This window comes from Aricia agestis, chromosome 19 (assembly GCF_905147365.1).
Source record: "Aricia agestis chromosome 19, ilAriAges1.1, whole genome shotgun sequence".
Taxonomy (NCBI): domain Eukaryota; kingdom Metazoa; phylum Arthropoda; class Insecta; order Lepidoptera; family Lycaenidae; genus Aricia; species Aricia agestis.
Window position 1 is genome coordinate 2104266 of NC_056424.1, and position 20649 is coordinate 2124914.

Here is a 20649-nt window from a genome sequence, read left to right on the forward strand (position 1 = left end):
CGATTTCTGCCTGGAGTCATGCGATGGAACCCGAGATATGTAGTTAATCTGTGTTTTAGGAATCGAGTATCCCACAACTTTTGTTAAGGAATCAACAATGCTAAAGAGGTTTTCATTATGTTTAGTCGGCACTCCCTTTATCTCCACATTATTCATCCGAGACCATTGCTCCCGATTCGTGTTATCTTTCTTAAGTAATGCCAAATTTCGAGATATGGATGATTCCATCTTTTGGGATTCCAAGGCCTGCTTTTCCATACTTAGAACCTTGGTCTCTAAGTTTTCTATTCTGGAGCTATTAAAGTCACATGAGGCTTTCAGGTCAGAGATGTCATTTTTTATCAGCTTGATGTCCTCAAAAAGATCAGGCAATTTGCTAAGCTGAGACTTCACTTCACGTAACTCCATCAAAATCAGGTCAAGAGTGACAGGTTCAGCAGCCGGTGACTTTGGGCGCCGGCTCGACGACAGCTTACATTGAGGACATCTCCAGAGGGATCTTCTCTCAGACCCGAGCTTGCGGTAGCCTGACTCAGATATAGAGCACAAGTGAAATCCATGTTACGCCAGCAGCCGTGGCAGAAGACACCATCAGTAAAGGAAGCTTCGCAAATATCGCACTTCATTTTTCCTTATTATTTTAATAATAGAATGAGTACTAAAAACTATATTAGTGAATCAAAAATATTTTGTACTAATTTCGGAAAATTCTTAGCACCTGGTAACACTATTCGTATGTCAAAGTCAAATTAACGCTTGTCACTTGATTTTGACAGATGGGATCTTGACAGTTGAGGGTAATTTTTTACTTTTGTTGTATGACAACAACAAATCTTGAATATACGAAGGTAGAAAAATATTACAACCAATAATGTAATTAGTTGCAAACCACTGTTTATACTAAAAAAATATGGTGAAAAACAATATCACAGGTCGTAGTCACTTCTAGCTTCACTTTGGTGATGAGTAAAATGAAATGTTGCACTTTTTAATATTAATTTTAGAAGTAGACTGGAGCGTAATGCACACATGCTGGGGTTGCCAGCTCAATTAATTTTTATATTTCATTGTTATGTTGTGTAATTGCAATAAAGAGGTTTAATTTATTTGTTCATACATTAATAACAATATTATTTGAAACAAGCTTTTGCCCGCGGTTTCGCTTGCGTTATGAAGTAATATTATATACAAACTTTCATCCCCTATTTTAACCCCCTGTAGGTAGAATTGATCAAAATCCTTTCTTAGTGGATGCCTACGTCATATCATCTACCTGCATGCCAAATTTCAGCCCGATCGGTCCAGTGGTTTGGGCTGTGCGTTGATAGATCACCATGTCAGTCAATCCCCTTTGATTTTTATATATATAGATATAACTTTGTTTGCCTTATCATGTGTGTATGTATCAGGCCACCGGATATGGAACAAGGGGCGGAAGCGGCGGAGTTGCCGGAGGTGACGGAGGTGATGGAGGCGGCGCAGGCCACGGGTTCCACGCCCGAACTGAGCGACTCCAACATCACCGCCGATCTCGACGACTGTTAGTATCACATTAATGTGCTAAGCGAAAAATTTTACATACCTCTATATGGCATATGCGCTAGATTTAAAATTGAAAAAAACATTTTGGAGAATAGAGTGTACAGAGTAATGTAATATTCCTCACAGAGAAGAGAAGAGAAGGTGGCTACTAGAATAGGTTAATATTTTTAATATCGCACATTTGAGCTCTCTTTTACATAATTTATATAATTTCAATTGAAAAATCATTATAGAATTTATAGACTAATTTCGATCTTATCTAATGAAAATGCAATTTGCAAGCCCCAAAGGAAGATCTTCAGGCTTAAGCCCTTCTGTAGTTATTTCTGGAACTTCGATAGCGCGTTTCAGCTTTGTGCGCTGATTGCTTAATGGCTACACACTCGTATTAATGAGGGACATATGGCGCTATGTAGCCGTAGGGTCTATCGTGTCCAGAAGCTGTCATGTCACGAAATACCTTCCACAGGTCACGACATAGGCGTCTGTCTGACACGACACGAAATACTCTACCGTCCCTCTGGTGGCAAATAATATATCGAAAACCATTAATATAATTTCCATTCCAGTGTCGGACTCCGGCAGCGGCGCGTCGCTCGGCCTCTCGTCATCGTCGCTGGACTCGGCGTCGGAGCTGCTGGTGTTCGCGGCGGCGGGCGAGGAGGGGGAGGGGGGCGGGCTGTGCCGCACCGTGCGTCACCTCATGCGCTCCATCGCCTCCATCGAGCGTCTCATGGACAGGGTGCTGCGGCACTGCGACGAGTGGCCAGCGCCGCACGCGCACGCGCCAACGCGGACCGATCATGAGGCGAGGTAGGCTATTTGTACTATTACCACAGAATATATATTAGTAGTACCAATAGAAGTCGAACTCGTGAAACCCGTTTAAAAAAATAACAACTCTTGCTGCGATACTATAAAGTTCAAATTCCGACCGCGCAGTGCTAGGTGTCTACAATTATATTTGCCTACATGTGCGCTCTCTTTCTATCGCGTAAGAGGTACCCTTTCTGACGAAATCAAGATTGTCACCTTTTAGAAAATAAAATAATCTTCTTTTAATTACTATAGCTACTAATAGCAAACTTTTTTATAGTAATAATCAAATTTTAGTAACCCAACGTATATTTTATAATAGTTTTATATTCGATTATAGTGTAGGAGCTGGTCAGGAATTTTTTACAACTTAAACATAGTAACTTGTGTTTATTTATGTGTAGTATGCGGTTTGTTTGTAACAAATTGGTTTATTTGCTATGTTTGTGTATTTTTTTATCTTTTTTTGTATTTAAAAGTCTTAAATTACTTTATTGAAATATTTCTTTGACTTTCTCAATAGTTCATATTTATCAGATTAATAATGATTCTGTCACAGCGGTTAAATCAGTAGGTAGATATATGCGACGAAAAAATCTTGCGCGCGCGTCACCGCTCGCTTGTGAGTCCCTTGTGGTCTGCCACTTTAAAGGGGTACTTACAGTTCGATACCTAAAGGCGCGAGTGGGACAGGCCTGCTATTACTACAAGATCCGGTGAAGAAGATTTATAATTAAAATGAACTCGATGTAATAACTAATAACTTTATAATGATTTTTTTTAATTATTAGAATGAGACAGAATCTCAATGTCTTGTAGTTTTACTTCTTCTCTTTATTCTAATGTCCTAAGACGGCGTCGCGTAGGTGTGTGTGTTATAAACTATTGTTGTAAAATTGGAAAAGGATAAGTGATTGTATGAAGAATTATTATTATTCAACTGTTTTACTATTCTTCTTTCTTGTTGTTTCAGGAAACGCGTGGACATGGGTCTGTCGGAAGTGGACCGGAAGCTCATGGCGATGTACCGTCGACTACCCGAGGTGCACAAGCGCCAGCTACAGGTCTACCGCAAGCAGAAGAAGCTGTCCACGGTAATGTGGCGTTTGTCGAGTGTGGCTTGAGTTTAGCGAAAAAGTTGCTGCTATACGGCGCGTTCAGACGTGCGCGTTTTCTGTTGTAAGGTTTGAAAAAAACGCTTAGTATAACTTTGACATGTCGCTCGCAGCGTCTGGATTGTCCTTGGCAGCGGAAGTATTGTGTCCATAATTTAAATTTTCCGAATAAAATAAATAATAATGACTTCTTACATAAACTTAGGTAGATCAGAAAGAGACATATATGTATTTTAAATTTCTACAAGTCCTTACGTTACTAAATGTAAGTAATATTAACACTATCTCCCTCACTCAGGTGTGCGCGCAGCTAGTGGGCGAGTCTGCGCCGGCGCCGCCCGCGCCAGCGTCTCCGCCCCCCGCACCCGCGTCGCCGCCCCCCGCCCCCGCGCACGCGCCCTGCGCGGCCCTCTGTCCGGAGTATCATCTGCAACGGTTTAAAGAGGTACGGAGCCTATGAAGTTGCGGATTATAGTTGTCTTTATTTTGTTGGAACACATAAACACAGTTAAATAGGCCAACTGTAAAATGTTTACATATTTTTGCAACTATTTTGATTTAAAAAGGAATATTTAGTTTTGTAGGGTCTATTCGCTTCAGTACTGTGTTCTGCTACTACGCCGAACGTCATCACTTGTTGTTATTAAAAGTTTCTATTTAAAGACGTTAAGGATTTTCCATCAAATAAATTTTGTTTTTTTTACACATTTTCAAAAATTTTGTTACCCACTTGATCCACTTATAGCCTGTCAAGAAAGTGAAGAAATTAAAAAGTGGCAACATCGTAGTGTCATTCCTTTCAAATCAATCTAAGAAAAAAGGGATGACACTATGATGTTGCCACTTTTTAATTTCTTCACTTTCTTGACAAACAGTACGTCCTCATTTATATTGGCATTAATTTACACTCAATGTTCAAAATTGTATAATTGAATTAATTGTTGACTTGTCTTGGTCACTCAGGTGCGGCGCAAGGTGATGCACATGCGTGACCAGCAGCTGTACTACCACCGGCTGCGGATGTGGCTCGAGGACCAGCTGAGACACGAACGGGATAAGTTTAAGGCCAAGTGAGTACAAGATGGCAAAGGAGATATAATGACGACTATGAACTACATTTTTTGTCAGTCTTCATTAAATTAATTTTATTTTTTTAAACATATCTGAGTGCTGCCAATAGAGATTCGGCTTTTTTCTTGAACTTTGATCGAAATAATGACATTTAAAAATAACAAATCCAATATAGTTTCAGTGTTCCGGACACCAATGTGACTCTAGTGGAAGATCTGCCCCGGCGCAAACGGAGGACGCTCAGCCCCAAAGTGCCGAAAGCGATCTGCGCACCGAAAAGGAAGCTCAAGCCCGCCCACGTCTCGCAATACATGAGCAAGCCGCACAAAATACTGCAGCTGCTCAAACACAAGGCCCCCGCGTTGAGCGACGCCATCAAGTCGCCATACAAGGAGATCGATGACGAGGCCAAATCCGACGCCGAACCGCCCGAAGCCTTCCCCCTAGACAAGGAAGACAACGTCAGCGATACAGAAACGATAGTGGGGGAAAAGGACAACGATATATGCAAGGAGATGAAAGACTGCCTCGTCAAGTTCGCCAACTTCGCACTCAACGCGCCCGACACTGAAGCGGACGCGGAGGCCAAGTACCCCGAGTCCGTTAGCCCCCCGCTCCAGGAGATGTCGCCCACCACCGAACCGACCCCTATCTTCGCACAGAAACCCCGCATTCTAGTTAACAAGATACTAAATAGGGGCCCCGAGAAAGACGACAAATTAATAGACTTCAGCTCCCAGGCGGCCCCCGATATTAACGTCCCGTTCAACGCCCGCGTGCCAGTAGATAAGGACGGAGCGATCAAAACGAGGGAGACGGACGATCCCAAGGATCCCGACGCCTACAAGTATATGTCGTTCGGTATGGAAATCAAAAAAGCTATGGAGGAGTGCCAGAATATAATTATATCCTACAATAAAGACGAGAAGGATCTGGAGAATGAAATGGACGGCAACTACTCGCTGGAGCAAATCGTCGAGGTGATTATGAGCTTGGATAAAAACACGACAGATCTACTTGACAAAATGGACACCGACGAATCCGTGGAACTGAACAACGCCAATACCAAGCTGGCTGAGCTCGTCGAAAACATGCCGCAGATACTTGCCAACATGCCGGAGATAGCTTCGAAGCTGTCCGAGTTCGCCAACGCCAGCTTCGAGCTGCCCGAGTTCGCCTCCATCATGAACAGTCTGCCCGACGTCAACAACGAGGCGCAACTCACGCCGGAGACGCTCAAGCAGATACGAGACTTAAAACTGTCGAAACGAGACGGCGTCAAGGTTACGAAGAGAAAAATTAATCGAAAAGTCAAAAGTAACGAGAACGACATCCACACTATGAGCCTCGAGTTTGACGGGAAAGACATCACCGACCTCCTCAAGGAGGACACCGAGCTGCAGGCCCTCATGAACCACAAGAACACCAAGGAGGATCTGATGATCAAGGACCTCCTCTTCTCGATATCCGCTCAAGTCGTCATAAGTAAAGTCTTCGAGTACGTCAAAAACAATAAGACGCCCGAGCTGGCGAAATACTTCAACAACGACAAGGACCTGTTTTCCCTGCCGCGAAACAGCATTGATCCCGAAATGTACAACAAAGCGTCCATTCTATTCGACAATTCCGTGAAGGATGCGCTCAGCATGCAGGAGCTGAGGGAGCTAGTTAAATCTAGGTTTAATTCGTGGAAAAATTACGTAGCGAGTAAGTTTAGGAGCATACCCGTCGAGATACTGGACGGCGAAATAGAAGCGATGCTGGACAAATTTTACGCGTACATCCAGGTGTTAGCCTCCAAGCAGAGCGGGAACGATAGCGATAAGATTATAGAGAGAATAGACAAGATGAGGAAGAACAAGGACGGCAGTGACTCCGACAGCGACGGGTGCGCCGCCGCAAAGGAGTCGCTCAAGCTCATCACCAAAATACTGAGCATCTCCGCCGGCAACACCTTCGACCTTCTCGTCATGAAACTGTCGAATATGTCGCAAGATAAAAAATCCTCAGTGAAAAATCTCAAATTCAAATACATAGACATGGTGCGCCGGTGCTCGGAGTCCCAGGAGCTGATACTGTGGATCCTGCTCGACCCGGAGATAGCGACGAACGTGATACAGGAGTTGACGGGCTTGGAGGTTAGGGAAATAGATAATCTGCCGGACTTCTCGTCTATGACGAACGAGAGGAAAAAGGATTACTTTTTAACTAAACTTAGGGAAATGAACAAGCAGTTCATGCAGACGCTGCCCAAGAAGGCGCTGACGGGGGACGAGTGGCTCGTCATGTTGTACCGGCTCGAGCAACTCGAGGATAAACTTAAGGAGGCGTTCGCGAAAGTGACCACGCCCCCCAAAGCCGTCCAAGCCAACGAGCGCCACGCCGCCAGCGAGGCGGAAATACTAGCCGCTAAGGGTCTAAGCAAAATTATAGGCAAATCCAACTTCAAAGTAGCAAATAAGTCCAATGAAGCTCCGAAACCGGTGAAAAAGGAGCCCGAAACGGAACCACCGCCGCCGAGCACCGAAAAAGACGACGAAAAGCTCAAAAACGACGCTCTGCTGGCTAAATGCGAGGCGATCCTCACGTCCAAAGGCGAGAAGGCGCTGCTAGATAGTTTTTACACGATAAAATCGTACATAACGCAGGGTCTGCCCGTCCCCGAAACTTACAAGAAGCACGTCATATCCATATGTTCGAGTATCGACGCGAAACTACTGGACGAAGACATAGAGCAGACCCTGAAAGCCAAGAGCGAGGAGCAGGAAAACGCAGATACGGATAAAGACAAAAACTCGACGGTGATAGGTTCCCAAAATCCTGAGTTCCTAGCCAAATACTCCGCTCAAGCGCTTAGGAACGCAAAGCAGACATTGAACGTTGTCGCGTTCAGAAATCTCATGAGGAATGGCCAGAGTAAATCGGAAAGTGACGCGTGTGATACCCCGAAATCGAATTGCAAATGGACGAACGACTGTGTTTGCGAGTCGTGCAAGGACTCTGACGTGTCAGTGTGTTTGGGTGACATCATGAAGCAGTGGTACGACGAGGAGAAGACGAAGAACGGTCTGGAGGAGAAGAAGAAGGAAGTGAAGAAGCCGATCCAAAAGGTGAAACCCGTGCCCAAGATGTGCGAGAATGCAGTGCATCCGCAGCATGTCTGTAAAGGTATGGAACTGAAGTGTGTCAATTAGAATATACCAACCTCTTCAGAACATTTTGTTTTTAGGGTTCCGTAGCCAAATGGCAAAAACGGAACCCTTATAGATTCGTCATGTCTGTCTGTCTGTCTGTCTGTCCGTCCGTATGTCACAGCCACTTTTCTCCGAAACTATAAAAGCTATACTATTGAAACTTGGTAAGTAGATGTAGTCTGTGAACCGCATTAAGATTTTGACACAAAAATGGAAAAAATATTAAAAATTTTAGGGTTCCCCATCCCCATCTATAAATAGGTCTTCAAAAATCATAATTATTGAGGTTTCTAATATCATTATTTTTCTAACCTGAATAGTTTGCGAGAGAGACTCTTCCAAAGTGGTAAAATGTGTTTCCCCCCCTCCTCTAACTTCTAAAGTAGGGGCATGATAATTAAAAAAAAAATATATGATATACATTACTATAAAAACTACCAACGAAAATTAGTTTGAACGTGATCTAGCAAGTAGTTTTTTTATACGTCGTAAATGGTAAACCTTAATTTAACTTTCATTAAATCAACTGAAATATAAAAATAAATCAAAAATCTTTTGATTTCATAGAAATAAACCTTATTGCTGCTGCGGAACCCTTCATGGGCGAGTCCAACTCACACTTGGCCGCTTTTTTATTTTGGGTAGGAATTTATATTAAAATTTTATTATTCTTTTATTATTATAACAGTCTCACTATTCTTAATAGGCTTTACATTATTATAATTCAAAAAATAGTACTTACTTTACGCAAATAATGTTTTTAGTTTCTAAATATTGCAGTTACAGTAATAACATTGAATTGCATAGTTTTTGTGGGTGAGCCTAGACAAGACATGTTGAAAGTGCCGTTTGTAAAGATATTATTTTTCATTTATTACTCGAAGAGCGAAGTAGATAAGATGATATCATTAGACAATCAACTTTAACAGAACTTAGTTACTGAAATTACCACTTATGATTTAACTAAAACCAAATATTATGTGTAGCGGGCCACGGCGCGAATACTGGCGCGGGCGCGGACGAAGCAGACGGCGACCAGCCCTGCACGTGCTGCTACTGCACCGTGTTCGGACACGCAGTAAGTTCGAAATAAGAATAATTGTATTTTTAATAGTTACTGTTTATTGGAGTGGTGTGGGGAGATCTTTGTTTGGTAATTGGATGCTATAATTTAAATAAATAACACAGTTTTTAGATTAATTGAGTTGGCTTTTATTATGGAAAACACAGAGAAAAGGCGGGACATTATACCGAGTGACATTTGTAGTGTACATCAAAAATGACAACTGACAACCAAAAGCAAGGCAATGTTGCCGACCAAATAAAAATAAACACTATTAATAGCAAAGATCTCTAAACCTAATTAATAGCGCTAATGCATTGCTTATATTCTAACATTGGATAACATTGGGCGTAAACGCCAAAATCATTCCAAAGTTAAAATGGCACCCGCTTTTGTTCTCAATTTTCTCACGTGCCTCAAGATTTGAAAAAGTAGCTTGTACTTTTAGGCATGATGACGTCAAAATTATGCAAAATAATGCCACTAAATGACTATTATTACGGTGACGTAGTCCGTCACTTCTAAACGTACGCATGTATTTTTAAAGAAGAATGTACGCATGCGTGTGCTTGTGTGCGTTCATTATTCATTGTTTACTTTTTTCCGTAGCCACCTTTAACGACACCAGTGCCAAGAAATTTCAATGAAACGAGAGAAAGGTTACGGTCCATACTAAACAAGAAGAAACAAAAGTGCAAAAGCAATGTAAGTATAATGTACACCATCTTTTGCAAATAGTGTAGCTTTGTTTTCCATGTCCTCCAAAGTGCACCAGGGTAAAATATCTGCAGAATCTGCAGGAATGAGACAAAATGACGTCATAAAATGAAGTAAATAGATATTATTATATTAAATAAGTTGAGTCGATCAAGTCATTTCCGCATTTATAATTCCGCCGCTTATGTATAAAAATACGCAGCGAAAAGATCTGCTTGTCAAGCATAATGAGAATACAGACAATGATAGCAAAGACTGAATAGTTGCGTTTTTTTTTGTATGGATATCCAATATCCATGAAACAACTATGTTTTTGTCATCAGGGTGAGGTGGAAAACGAGAAAGCAACGCAGCCGGCGCCGCATCCGCCGCACCCCGTACATCCTACGCACGCCACTGCCAAACCACCTGTGAGTAGATTTCATTATCGATTTCCGTAAAAAAAATTGTATTAAACAAATTATTCTATAAGTTTCATCTTAAATAGTACTAAATGGAACCTCATTGAAATATAATGAGTCGCGAAGATTAAAGCTTAGACAAAGTTTTACAAAATGAAGATTTTCGAACGACGGCATTATAGTTTTACGATAAAGTCCTTTAATTAGAAAAAAAAAAGATTTTCTAAGAAAAAGACTTCAGTGCTTTCGCTATTTTTTCGCACTCTACCGTTCGAAAATCTTTTTGTTTTCTAATCCCGTCCCGTTGCTTATTTCACGGTTTTGTCTATATCTAAGGTATAGAACAATTTTCCGACCTTTTTTGTAAAGGGTGGCCCCGTGCGAGTTTCTTACGCCGGTTCTTCTCGCCGGGTTAGTTCCCGAACTGGTGGTAAGCCTCATGGTAGATGTTCTAAAAGTATTTGGAAATAAAAAGATTTTTCATTTTCATTGCAGGCGTTGCCGAAAACTCTGCCACCGAACCTCACGAGCGTGGCGCAGAAACAGGCGCTAGAGACACAACACAAACAGCTCGCCGACAAGATGGCCAAAATGGCCGTCTCCGACAAACAGGAGAATAAGACGCAGGTACTGTACCGACTACCTTTATGTTGCAGCCATATTCTAGTTTAAGAATTGGTCAACCTAGGCCGTTTATGAGATTCGCATTACGAACACGAAATATACGAAAAAAAATGTTAAAATTCACCACTAGAAATATTTGTAAAAAAAGTATATATTATTATGTACTCGCATACTATTTTTAACCCCCGACTAAAAAGAGGGATGTTATAAGCAGCATCCAGTGATATGCATCATCATCAGCATTGGTTTAATACTTTGCATTCTAATGCCTGCACGTATTGAGTAATGAGTTTCGATTCGGAAGTTGTTTTAAATTACATATTTGAAAAATAATTCAAGCTTGGGCGTCATCCAAACTATTGAAATCTTATTTCGATTTATGACACGTGCGTATACTTTTAACATAATACGTGTGCGAATGATGTTATGTGATGTGATTTGCGTCTGTTATTGCAGGCTCGAGCGCCGCCGGCGCAGGCGAACACGCAGGCGCTGCGGACCGACGGCCGCGTCAATCCCAACGCTATGGAGCAAATACGGTTACAGGTATATACAACAATTAACAACTAATTGACAATTCATTGGGATAGATGATAATACTTGTTATTTAAATATAATAATTTTATCCTTTAATGTTTTCTTGACCCTCAGTAGGCCTTAGAAATTAATTTAAATTTTTTTTGGAAAATTACACAACATCATGCATAATATTGTAGTTGAGGAAGCTACTTAATAATATCTAGGCTAAAACATATTTCATTCCTTTACCCAACTTTAAATTAGAAATCATTGAAATATTTAAAAAAAACATAAAAGTTCAACGCATATCTCATTTTTGTTTATATTCGCAGCAATTGAAACAACAGCAGTTACAACAGATGCAACACCAGCTGCAGCAGCTGCAGCACCAGCACGACCACGAGCAGCAGCAGAAGCCGCAGAGCAAGCCCGAGCCGATATACGACCTGCCCATACACAACAAGCCGCAGCTCACGCCGCAGCAGCAACAGCAGATCCGACAGCAGCAGCAGCAGGTGAGCTTAGTCTCTGCACTATAATAATTATAAGTTGAATGTTGGGGTCGCACTAACGAGAAATGCCATAATTAATGGCATTTCTCGTTAGTGTGGCCCCGCTATAAAATACTGCTTCAATGGTTCTAACGTCTTAACCAAAACTTCATATCAAATGTCAAAATATGTATGAAAGATCGTGGTCCCAATCATAGTGGTTTTTTTTTTGCAAGAAGAGTAGAAGCAAGACAATTGTATTGCATAATGGTGTCAATAGATTTCTTATGATTGCCCTGATATCTACATAGTTTTGGTGGTCGAGTTATAATTTCTAACTCTTTTTTAGCAACAACAGCAGCAACTGTTACGGCAGCAGCAAATGCAGCAGCAGCAGCTCCAGCAACATCAGATGCAACAGCAACAGCTGCAACAGCAGCAGCTACAGCAGCAGCAACAGTTGCAGCAGCTGCAGCAGCGACAGGCGCGACAGCAGCAGCCGGTGTCGCTGTCGAGTCGCGACACGAGCGTGTTCTCGACTTCGTCAGGGTGCTCTGGGTGATTATTTCATTTTTTCTCAAACTTAAAATAGTCAACAGTTGATAAAGTACGGACTTTTGACGCAAAATGTATGTCAGCCCCATCGTAACATAATACTATTTATCTTATAACAAAGAATACCAAAAAAGTTTATAAGCAGTGTTGAAAGTATGTGTGGTAATATTTTTAAACAAGCATGATAGTAGACGATGGCGCAGGAGAAAGAAAGATGTAAGTCTTTGGCTGAGGCTTTTGCCCAGCAGTGGGACAGTTAAGGCTTATACATAATAAAAATAATGTATATTGACCAAAAACTTTATTAAGAGGTTATAAGTAAAACACTGACAAACATTTCTCACTCATTAACATACTTATTGCCTATATTATCACAGGGGCTCGTGTTGGCGCGGCGAGCGAGCGGAGGACCCGCGCGACTTGGACGCGCTACTGCAGTATATCGAGGGGCCGGCGCGGCACGTCGACCGCGGGAAGAAGAAGGCGAAGAAGGCGCGACAGAAAGCCAAGCGGGTGAGTGCAGAACTAAAATGACTTTGCGCGATTCTCGTCGAATAACTGTTCGCAGTAAGAATTTATAAGGACCTTGTTAGTTATTACTGTTGGCGAGACAGTGCTCCCATCCGATCAAATTGGCCGAGAGCAATGTTTTGCCACTCTGCACGGTAGGTGTAATTAAGCTCTAACAATAGAATAGAATAATTTAGTTGCAGTTTTTGTATGTTTGCATTATTGTGAAATTGCTGAAAAGGGACGGATAACTCTAAAAGATGTAGATATCTAGGTTATTACGCTTTTATATTTATTAAAAACTAGGTGACGCCCTAAATTTAGTTTAGTGGAGCTTCGTATCCGGGATAAAAATTATTCCATGTCCTTTCCCGGGACTCTAAAGTATCTCCATATCAAAAATCAAAATCGTTTTAGCGGTTTAACTGTGAAGAGGATAACATGGAGACAGAACAGTTACACGCACTTTTGCATTCATAATATTAGTATCAAGGATTGTGCAAAACATGCCCATCTTTCCTCCACGCACAATTTTTAAATGATACATCATACAAATAGTAACTTTCAACGTCACGAACTGCTTTTAAATTTTATTTAATTTAATATTGGAATCAATTTTTACTCCCAACTTGACTAACCTATTGTTACAGACGGAGGCGCGGCTGCTGCAGCAGGCCCGCATGCTGCGGATTGAGCTGGCGGAGGGGCGGCGCGCGGCGGCGGCGCTGCGCCACGCCCACGACGCCGCCTCCGCGCAGGTCAAGGGCGCGCGACATGCGCTGGCGCACACGCAGCCGCGGGCAAGAAAGAAGGGTAAGTTAGTTATAAATAAATGAAGTTCCTTATCGCGCGTTTAAAGGGGGCGCTAGACGGAAACCGTTGCAACGACACATTTTTATTATTCCTGCGCTGGTCGTTGGCAGTATTCCTGGGCGTCAACAAGATGGCGTTTTTTTATAACTTCGTTCCATCTGTGTGTCCCTTGACTCTCAAGCTTTTTATTTCATCAAAGCTCAGCACGTACATAATATTAAACCCTCCTTATTAGTGCTAGGAGCACCTGAGTCAGGAGAGGCCACTCTTCCTTAGCACACTCTTATATTAGTTGATGAAATTATAACTAGACTACTCGGTCTACTATCAGAGAAGTTGATTCCTAGGCAGATGGCGGACCTAAGTAATTTGGTCGCGTTAAGTCAAACCCATCCGACTGATCACATCTAACATTGAATTGACATAAGCCTAGGAATCAATTTCCTCAATGTTACTTCGTGTCACTTTCTTTCGAATATAAACCTTCCCTAGATTTCCATGTATCTAAATATCATGCCGTCGTGTGTACATTACTAAAATAATGTCACAATAAAAAAAATTTCAGGCAAAAAACAGAAACTGAATCCCGAGCAAGAGTCCAATCTCCAACTACTAAATAAATTACTAGAAGACTACCTGAATCTAGTCAACACTACAGCAAAGGTACAATATAGTGTTTCTCTTGCTACAATATAGTGTTGCTATTTTAAATACATAGACGTGCTAGCACTGATTTATTTCTAAATTTAATAAAAATGTAAGACATGTTAACATTTAATTTTTTCCACCTACTTGTTTCTGCGTGGATCATAATTTTTCGTTGTTTTAGTTAGACATGAAAGAGATATCGTGATAATATTTTGACGCCACAGCGTACTACACTTTTACTATGATGATATGGTAAGTGAAATTCTAATTTTCAAACGCTGTAAATAACAATATTATGTTATTTTTCAGGAACTAGAGAATATCGAGAAGCGAGTGAGCGAGTGTACTAAGCAGCTGCAGCAGGTCGACCGCGAGCTCGCTGAGACGAGAGCCATCCTCGGCCCTCAGGTGAGAAAGAGAGAGATAGAGTCTCACTTTATCAAGCCCCGCCTAAGCGAGACATGCTCTCTCGCTTGGGCGGGACTAGATAAAGTGAGACAGTAGATGCTTAATACGTCTCCCTCTTAAGATGAGACATTACAATATTTAGTTAGTAATAATAATAATTTGTCTCGTTTCCGCATAAAGTATTATTTTCTATAATGTATTCAGTGTATTATATTTTAATCGTTATTTTTTATTTGATAAATGAACCAATATGCGTACCATCTGAAACGACTCAAATTTCTTTTCCAATTTACAGGCTGATGAGGAAAACATGCCACAGAATGAGCTTCTTGGTAAGTTTAAAACGTTTTTCTAATCGTCAATCAAATCAAAGTTATGAAATAACATCGTAAAACGAGGTCTTTATAATATGGCTGAACATGATATTTTAGCGCTCACGTATGGTTTATCTCAGTAATCAGTAATTAGTCCTTTATTGGCGCTAAAAGTGGTAGCTTCAAGGTGGCCATACACGGGACAATTATCGTAACGATTTATCTCCTCGATGTTAAAATCGAACGACAAATTGTACGTGTGTAGCAATATCGCAAACGATTTTACGTTCAAAAGATCGATTGGACGATTTTCTTGACGATCGATCGAAACGACAAATTGTCCCGTATATTTGCACCTTTAAAATGTGTTTACAATATTTTTTGGTTGGGGGGCGTTAAGTGACTTTCCGATCTTAGCCGTTAGCTAAAAATAGTGGCGTAGAGTAAAATAAAACCTATAGCCAAATGCCAAAAAATGGCATTTTATTTGAATTCTTGTCGGTCGCAGTTAGCCGCGGCAAAGATCGGAACGATATCTTATCGTGTTATTTACAGAGGCGTACATGCGGACGCTGGGCGGCAGCGACCAGGGCGTGCGGGCGGCGGTGGACCGCGGCGTCGCCGCCATCACGGAGCTGCTGCGACCTGACCGACTCAACGGTAACAATATACGTCTATAACAGGGGTCACCAATTAGTTTCACTCGGGGTCCATTTTAAAAAATGAAATGACCTTCGCGGTCCCCACATTTTATAAAAAAATATTTATGAAACAAAGTTAATAATTACGGAACTTACAAACTTATTTACATTATCAATGAGAAAAGTGTAATTTTTTGTAGCTAATTATTGTCTCTCTGATGTTAAGAGTGAAATTAGTGCAAGCTATTGATATTATATCCTGGAGATGTTCATCAGTAAGTCGAGACTGAAATTTATTTTTAACGAAGTTCATCTTCGAAAATGCTCGGTCCGCAGTCCGCACACAATGGTTTGGCGGTCCGGATGCGGACCGCGGTCCGCCATTTGGTGACCCCTGGTCTATAATATTATACATGAGAGTATGTCTGTCTGTTACATCTGCACGTTTAAATTTAAAAAAATCAATGAATTTTTTTAAACCGATGCAGCATGTTACCTATCACTTCGTGTGACAGTTTAAATCAGGGGTTCCCAAACTTATTTTGTCTACTGCGCACTTTAAAAACAATTGTTTTAGCGCCCCCATAGTTTCAGTTAAAATGCATCCAGATGAAATAAATAAATTTAGTAAGTTCTCAATCTCGTTACTAAATGAATTAATGAATGACTTATTCACAAAAACAAAGTTAGAATTATTCCGCGAATATTGCTTAAAATTGCGCGTATATATATATATATATATATATATATATATATATATATATATATATATATATATATATATATATATATATACAAGAATTGCTCGTTTAAAGATATAAGATTAACTCGCAGTCGTACTCAATCTCGTTACTAAATGAATTAATGAATGACTTATTTAAAAAAACAAAGTTAGAATTTACTTTATTATTTTAAGCAATATTCCGCGAAATACAAAACAAAGTTACATTACAAAATAAGAATAGAAATAGAACTAAATATGAATGATCGTTTCAGCGCTGGGCCTCCAAACCAACAACAAAGACAAGAGCGCGGCGCAGAAGGCGGCGGAGAAGAAACAGACCTGGGAGCAGGCGGTCGCCCACATCAACCAGCTGGCCAAGGGCGCGCAGAAGGAGAAGGTATGATCGCGGTTTCGGTGACGGTGGCCGGTTTAGATGAAACCAGGAGGCCTACAACGAAACCGATTTGAGATTCAATCGATCGAAACATTTGTTATCGAAACGGTTTGCTGCGTCCTACTCTAAAAACGTCATTTCACGTTTGTTAGAGTGGGACGCGGCATTCCGATTCGTTCGATTCTCAAAACGAATTCGTGGTACGGCTCCAGGCCAGCGTACGTACGTACGTACGTGCAACTACGTATGAGTAAATTTTACAGTATGCATGAGCGCTCTGTCTTCCTTTACTCTCATAATCTATTCAGGCTTGAACATATCACAACTTTCAAAGTCATTATCAAAAATATTATTTCCAATCACTTATATCATGACGAAAAAGTTAATATTGTGATGATAGATTTAAGATTTCTATGAAAAACCTTATTAGATAGACAAGTAAACTTGATAGAAAAAAAGGGTCACAGTATCTCAAATATTATGTTCTTCTTAAAGAAGCCTTTTCTATTTTGACATGACAATAATATACTTTCCTATAAACCTCCTTTTGTGTTTATATTTAGTTGATTCATAGTTTTAAGTTTGGATTTCTATGTTATGTGCGATGCGATGCGATAAAGAATATACATTCATTCATTTTTTTAAATGTTTCAGAAGAAACAGAAGGAAGAGGTGAAGGTTGAAAAGCCGAAGCCGAGTCCGCCGGCGCCGGCGCCGAAGCCCAAATCGGTCGAGGAACCACCGCTATCTAAAAAACAGAGAAAGCTGTTGGCGAAGCAACAGGTAAGTATTTTTGAAATGTTCAAAGTTTTTGGCCAATTTAATACTTAAAGTTAGAAGGAAAAGTAGGTTTGAAAAAAAGTAAATTTTAAATAATGTTACGTCAATGCAAACTCTAGAAAGACTTTGAATACTGGAAATACAAAATAATTAATTTTTGAATATTAATTTTTTCAGGCGGAGGAGGAAGAGAAACGAAAACTACAGGCCGAGAAACAGAAAAAAGAAAAGAAACAACCGGAACCTGTGAAAGAGAGTAAAAAAGACAAGAAAGAACAGAAGAGCGAACCAGAGGGAAAGAAGAAGAAGCAGGAACAGAAGAAAGAAAATAAGAAACAAGAAGAAAAACCTAAAGATACAAAACAAGACAAGAATGGTGATTATATTGTTTCTTGCCTGTTTACTAAAATATTATATGCTAAAATAAGTTCTTAAAAGTATCGTTTTTTTTTCAGTGCCAGCTAAGGCCAAAACGAAAGAATCAAACAAAAAGGTTAGTATATTGATATCAAACAAAATAATTGTGATATAATAAATTGTCCTTCTCTGTTACATTGGAAAACGCGCTTAATAGACAAAAACAAAACAACATAATATCCATTGTGTAACTATTCTATTACATTGTTTTATATTATGATGTTGTGGTATAAAGATAAAGCTTTTTTTGAAATTAAATTGAGCCTCTTCTATCTCGACATTGTTGTTTATATAAATAAAAGACAAACATATTTTTAGATTCATCAACAAATTAGATAAAAATATAAACGACTAACTTGTCTACTATAATTTCAGGCGCCAGCCCCGGCCGCGCCGAGCGTTGAAAAGCCAGCATCCTGCAGCATCATGGAGCAACTCAGCTGCGGTGTACAGGTGCGCAGATGTCCTCAAACTTATACTTTAACATTCAATAATAATAATGTAATCAAAACGCCTCCGTGGTCTAGTAGTTATAGAGCGTGGCTCTTGACTTCAAATATGTTATTTCCAAGTTTGGTTCGGACATTGCAGGATGATCACCTGATTGTCGGACAAGTAAGGTGATCCATGCTGCATGCGTCGGATAATATAAAAAGTCGGCCCTGCGCCTGATCTCACGCCAGTCGTGTCGGTCGCCCGTCCCACTGTTTTATGAGAGTAAAACAAATAGAGAGTGCTCTTGTGTACTGCGCACACACTTGGGCACTATAAAATTAGTCCTGCCTAACTGGCCTGGTTTTAATGAAACCGGCCACCGTCACCGAAACCGTTGCGGGGAGTTATTATTACTTTAGCATCATATTTTCATATTCTTATGAATAAATAAGCCTTCGTATATGTGGGGAAATAAAGTCACATTTTATTTATAGGTGGCAGACCTACGCCTGCCGCCCGGCATCACGCTGACGCGCGTGCAACCTGCAGAGAAGAAGGAGCCCGCTATCAAGTCCGTGGTGAGTATTAAATTTTTAATGTTTTTAAATATTTGGAACGAATTTGAGTGACAAATTTAATGTATGTAATATGTGTTACATAGACGTTTATACAAGGTTCGTGCGGAAAATACACTTTTGCCGCGCCCCAATACAATTTACAACGAACAATATTATTTTAAAGTTAAGACAGATATCAAGAACAGTTGTGAAAAATTAGTAATAGGACTTCTCTCATTATTGTTGTATGTTGCAGCCGCTGTGGAAATGCGGGTCGCTGGCGGCCACGCCCACGCCGCCCGCGCGCCCGCCGCCCGTCATCAACGCCGACCCCAGCATGCTCGTGTTCTCCACCATGCCCGCGCAGCCGCCCGTCCGCCCGCCCGCCCCCGAGCCCGCGCCCCAGCCCGCCCCCAAGTCCAAGAAGGCCCGGAAGCGCGCTAAGAAGGCCGCCGCGGAGGCCGAACCCGCCCAGGAGGGGCCCAAGATGGTGACCCTCCGCAACCCCATGTTCCACCCCGACCTGCCTGCCGTGCAGCTGGGCGCGCCGCCCGCTGAGCTGCGCGTGCCCGAACCCATCCCCATGCCGCCGGCGCCCTGCCAGGCCACCATCACACCCACGTCCAACGGCATGTACACCATCCGCAACCCGCTGATGTCGCTCGTGCACCGCCAGGGGCTGGCGCGGCCGCCGCCGCCGCCGCCCGCGCCGCGTGCCGCGCCCGAGCCCGGCGCCGACCTGCCCAGCCGCATCATGAACCTCGCCTCCTTCACGCAGTCCAACGACGAGGGCTACTCGCTGTTCAAGACGGCGGACGACAGTCGACCGCGCGGCTTCCTCGCGCCGGACTACTACGAGGCGCCGAGCCCGAAGGTGGTGTCACCGAACCCGATCGGCACGCGGCCGGAGCGGTACGAGGCGCGGCCGGAGCCGATCGGCCCGCCGCTGCGGCGCGAGGGGGGCGGCGGCGGGGGTGGGGCGCTGTACACTCCCTTCGGCGCGCAGGACGGCGTGTTCCGACATGCGATGGTGCGGCCGGAGCCCGCTGAGCCGCCGGACGCGCTGCCGTACTTCCAGCGCCTGCGCGCCGGCTCCAAGCTCAACTCGGAGGTCACCATACACTACGTCACCGACTCCAAGTACTACAAGGGCCAGGTGAGCGAGTGCCGTGTACGGTCACGAGCGCACGATTATTTACAAGCGATGTATAGTTATTAATGGTGCTGTTTAAACGCCTATATACAGAGGTGCACTCCGTTTAAATATGTTCTGCGCTCTGGTCTGTATCGAAGACCAGTCAATATTTGAAGTTTTTTTTCTTTCTTTTTTATTCCTTCCCGCTAACATTATCAGGGCTTGAATATTTGAAGTTGAAATCTTGTTAGCGAGAAGACTAACTGGAATGTGTATGTATTTCAGGATGTGCAGCCGGACATGCCGGACGAGTCGCTGTTCTCGCGGCCGCAGCCCACCTGGTCACACCCTAATTGTAAGTTCATGTTCAAATCAAGCTAAAAACTTGATTTGTTTATTCGATAAACTAGTGTAGTCGTCACGAATGAAATAAAATCGTAGTGGGATACTTCGCATGAAACGAAAGAGAGATTCAGGGATGTAAATTTTAAGGTTATAAATCTGGTACAAAACGATACTTTTATACTAAATTGTTGAATGGTATTTTCAATATTTTAAATGACTTTTGCGTTTGCAATATCGCATACGTCCAGTCACTGCCAATGATACTGTGACCAGCTTGTATGTATGTATGTAAGTACTTCACGGACGTCTTTTGCAAGGGACCAAGGCTAAAGTTTTAAATAATCATTGGCCTTATTATTTTATTTTATGTATACGATAACCTTGAATTGTATATGGGGGGCTAATTTCACATTGTGAATT

The 20649-nt window shown here is 41.9% G+C and overlaps 1 protein-coding gene across 1 annotated transcript in view; it reads left to right on the top strand.

The window, feature by feature from the left end:
* The window catches only part of LOC121736349, a 39401-nt gene that overhangs the window by 15319 nt on the left and 3433 nt on the right, over positions 1-20649 (top strand). Inside the window, exons 17-43 of the mRNA XM_042127490.1 lie at positions 1410-1540; positions 2112-2355; positions 3332-3452; positions 3772-3918; positions 4437-4543; positions 4720-7712; positions 8725-8816; positions 9411-9506; positions 9842-9928; positions 10415-10546; positions 11000-11089; positions 11395-11577; positions 11990-12111; positions 12486-12621; positions 13269-13431; positions 13997-14094; positions 14389-14487; positions 14783-14819; positions 15357-15461; positions 16439-16563; positions 17215-17343; positions 17518-17716; positions 17796-17833; positions 18133-18210; positions 18687-18770; positions 19006-19905; positions 20170-20239. Coding sequence (XP_041983424.1) covers positions 1410-1540; positions 2112-2355; positions 3332-3452; positions 3772-3918; positions 4437-4543; positions 4720-7712; positions 8725-8816; positions 9411-9506; positions 9842-9928; positions 10415-10546; positions 11000-11089; positions 11395-11577; positions 11990-12111; positions 12486-12621; positions 13269-13431; positions 13997-14094; positions 14389-14487; positions 14783-14819; positions 15357-15461; positions 16439-16563; positions 17215-17343; positions 17518-17716; positions 17796-17833; positions 18133-18210; positions 18687-18770; positions 19006-19905; positions 20170-20239 — 6806 coding nt within the window. The remainder of the gene's footprint in view (positions 1-1409; positions 1541-2111; positions 2356-3331; positions 3453-3771; positions 3919-4436; positions 4544-4719; positions 7713-8724; positions 8817-9410; positions 9507-9841; positions 9929-10414; positions 10547-10999; positions 11090-11394; positions 11578-11989; positions 12112-12485; positions 12622-13268; positions 13432-13996; positions 14095-14388; positions 14488-14782; positions 14820-15356; positions 15462-16438; positions 16564-17214; positions 17344-17517; positions 17717-17795; positions 17834-18132; positions 18211-18686; positions 18771-19005; positions 19906-20169; positions 20240-20649) is intronic.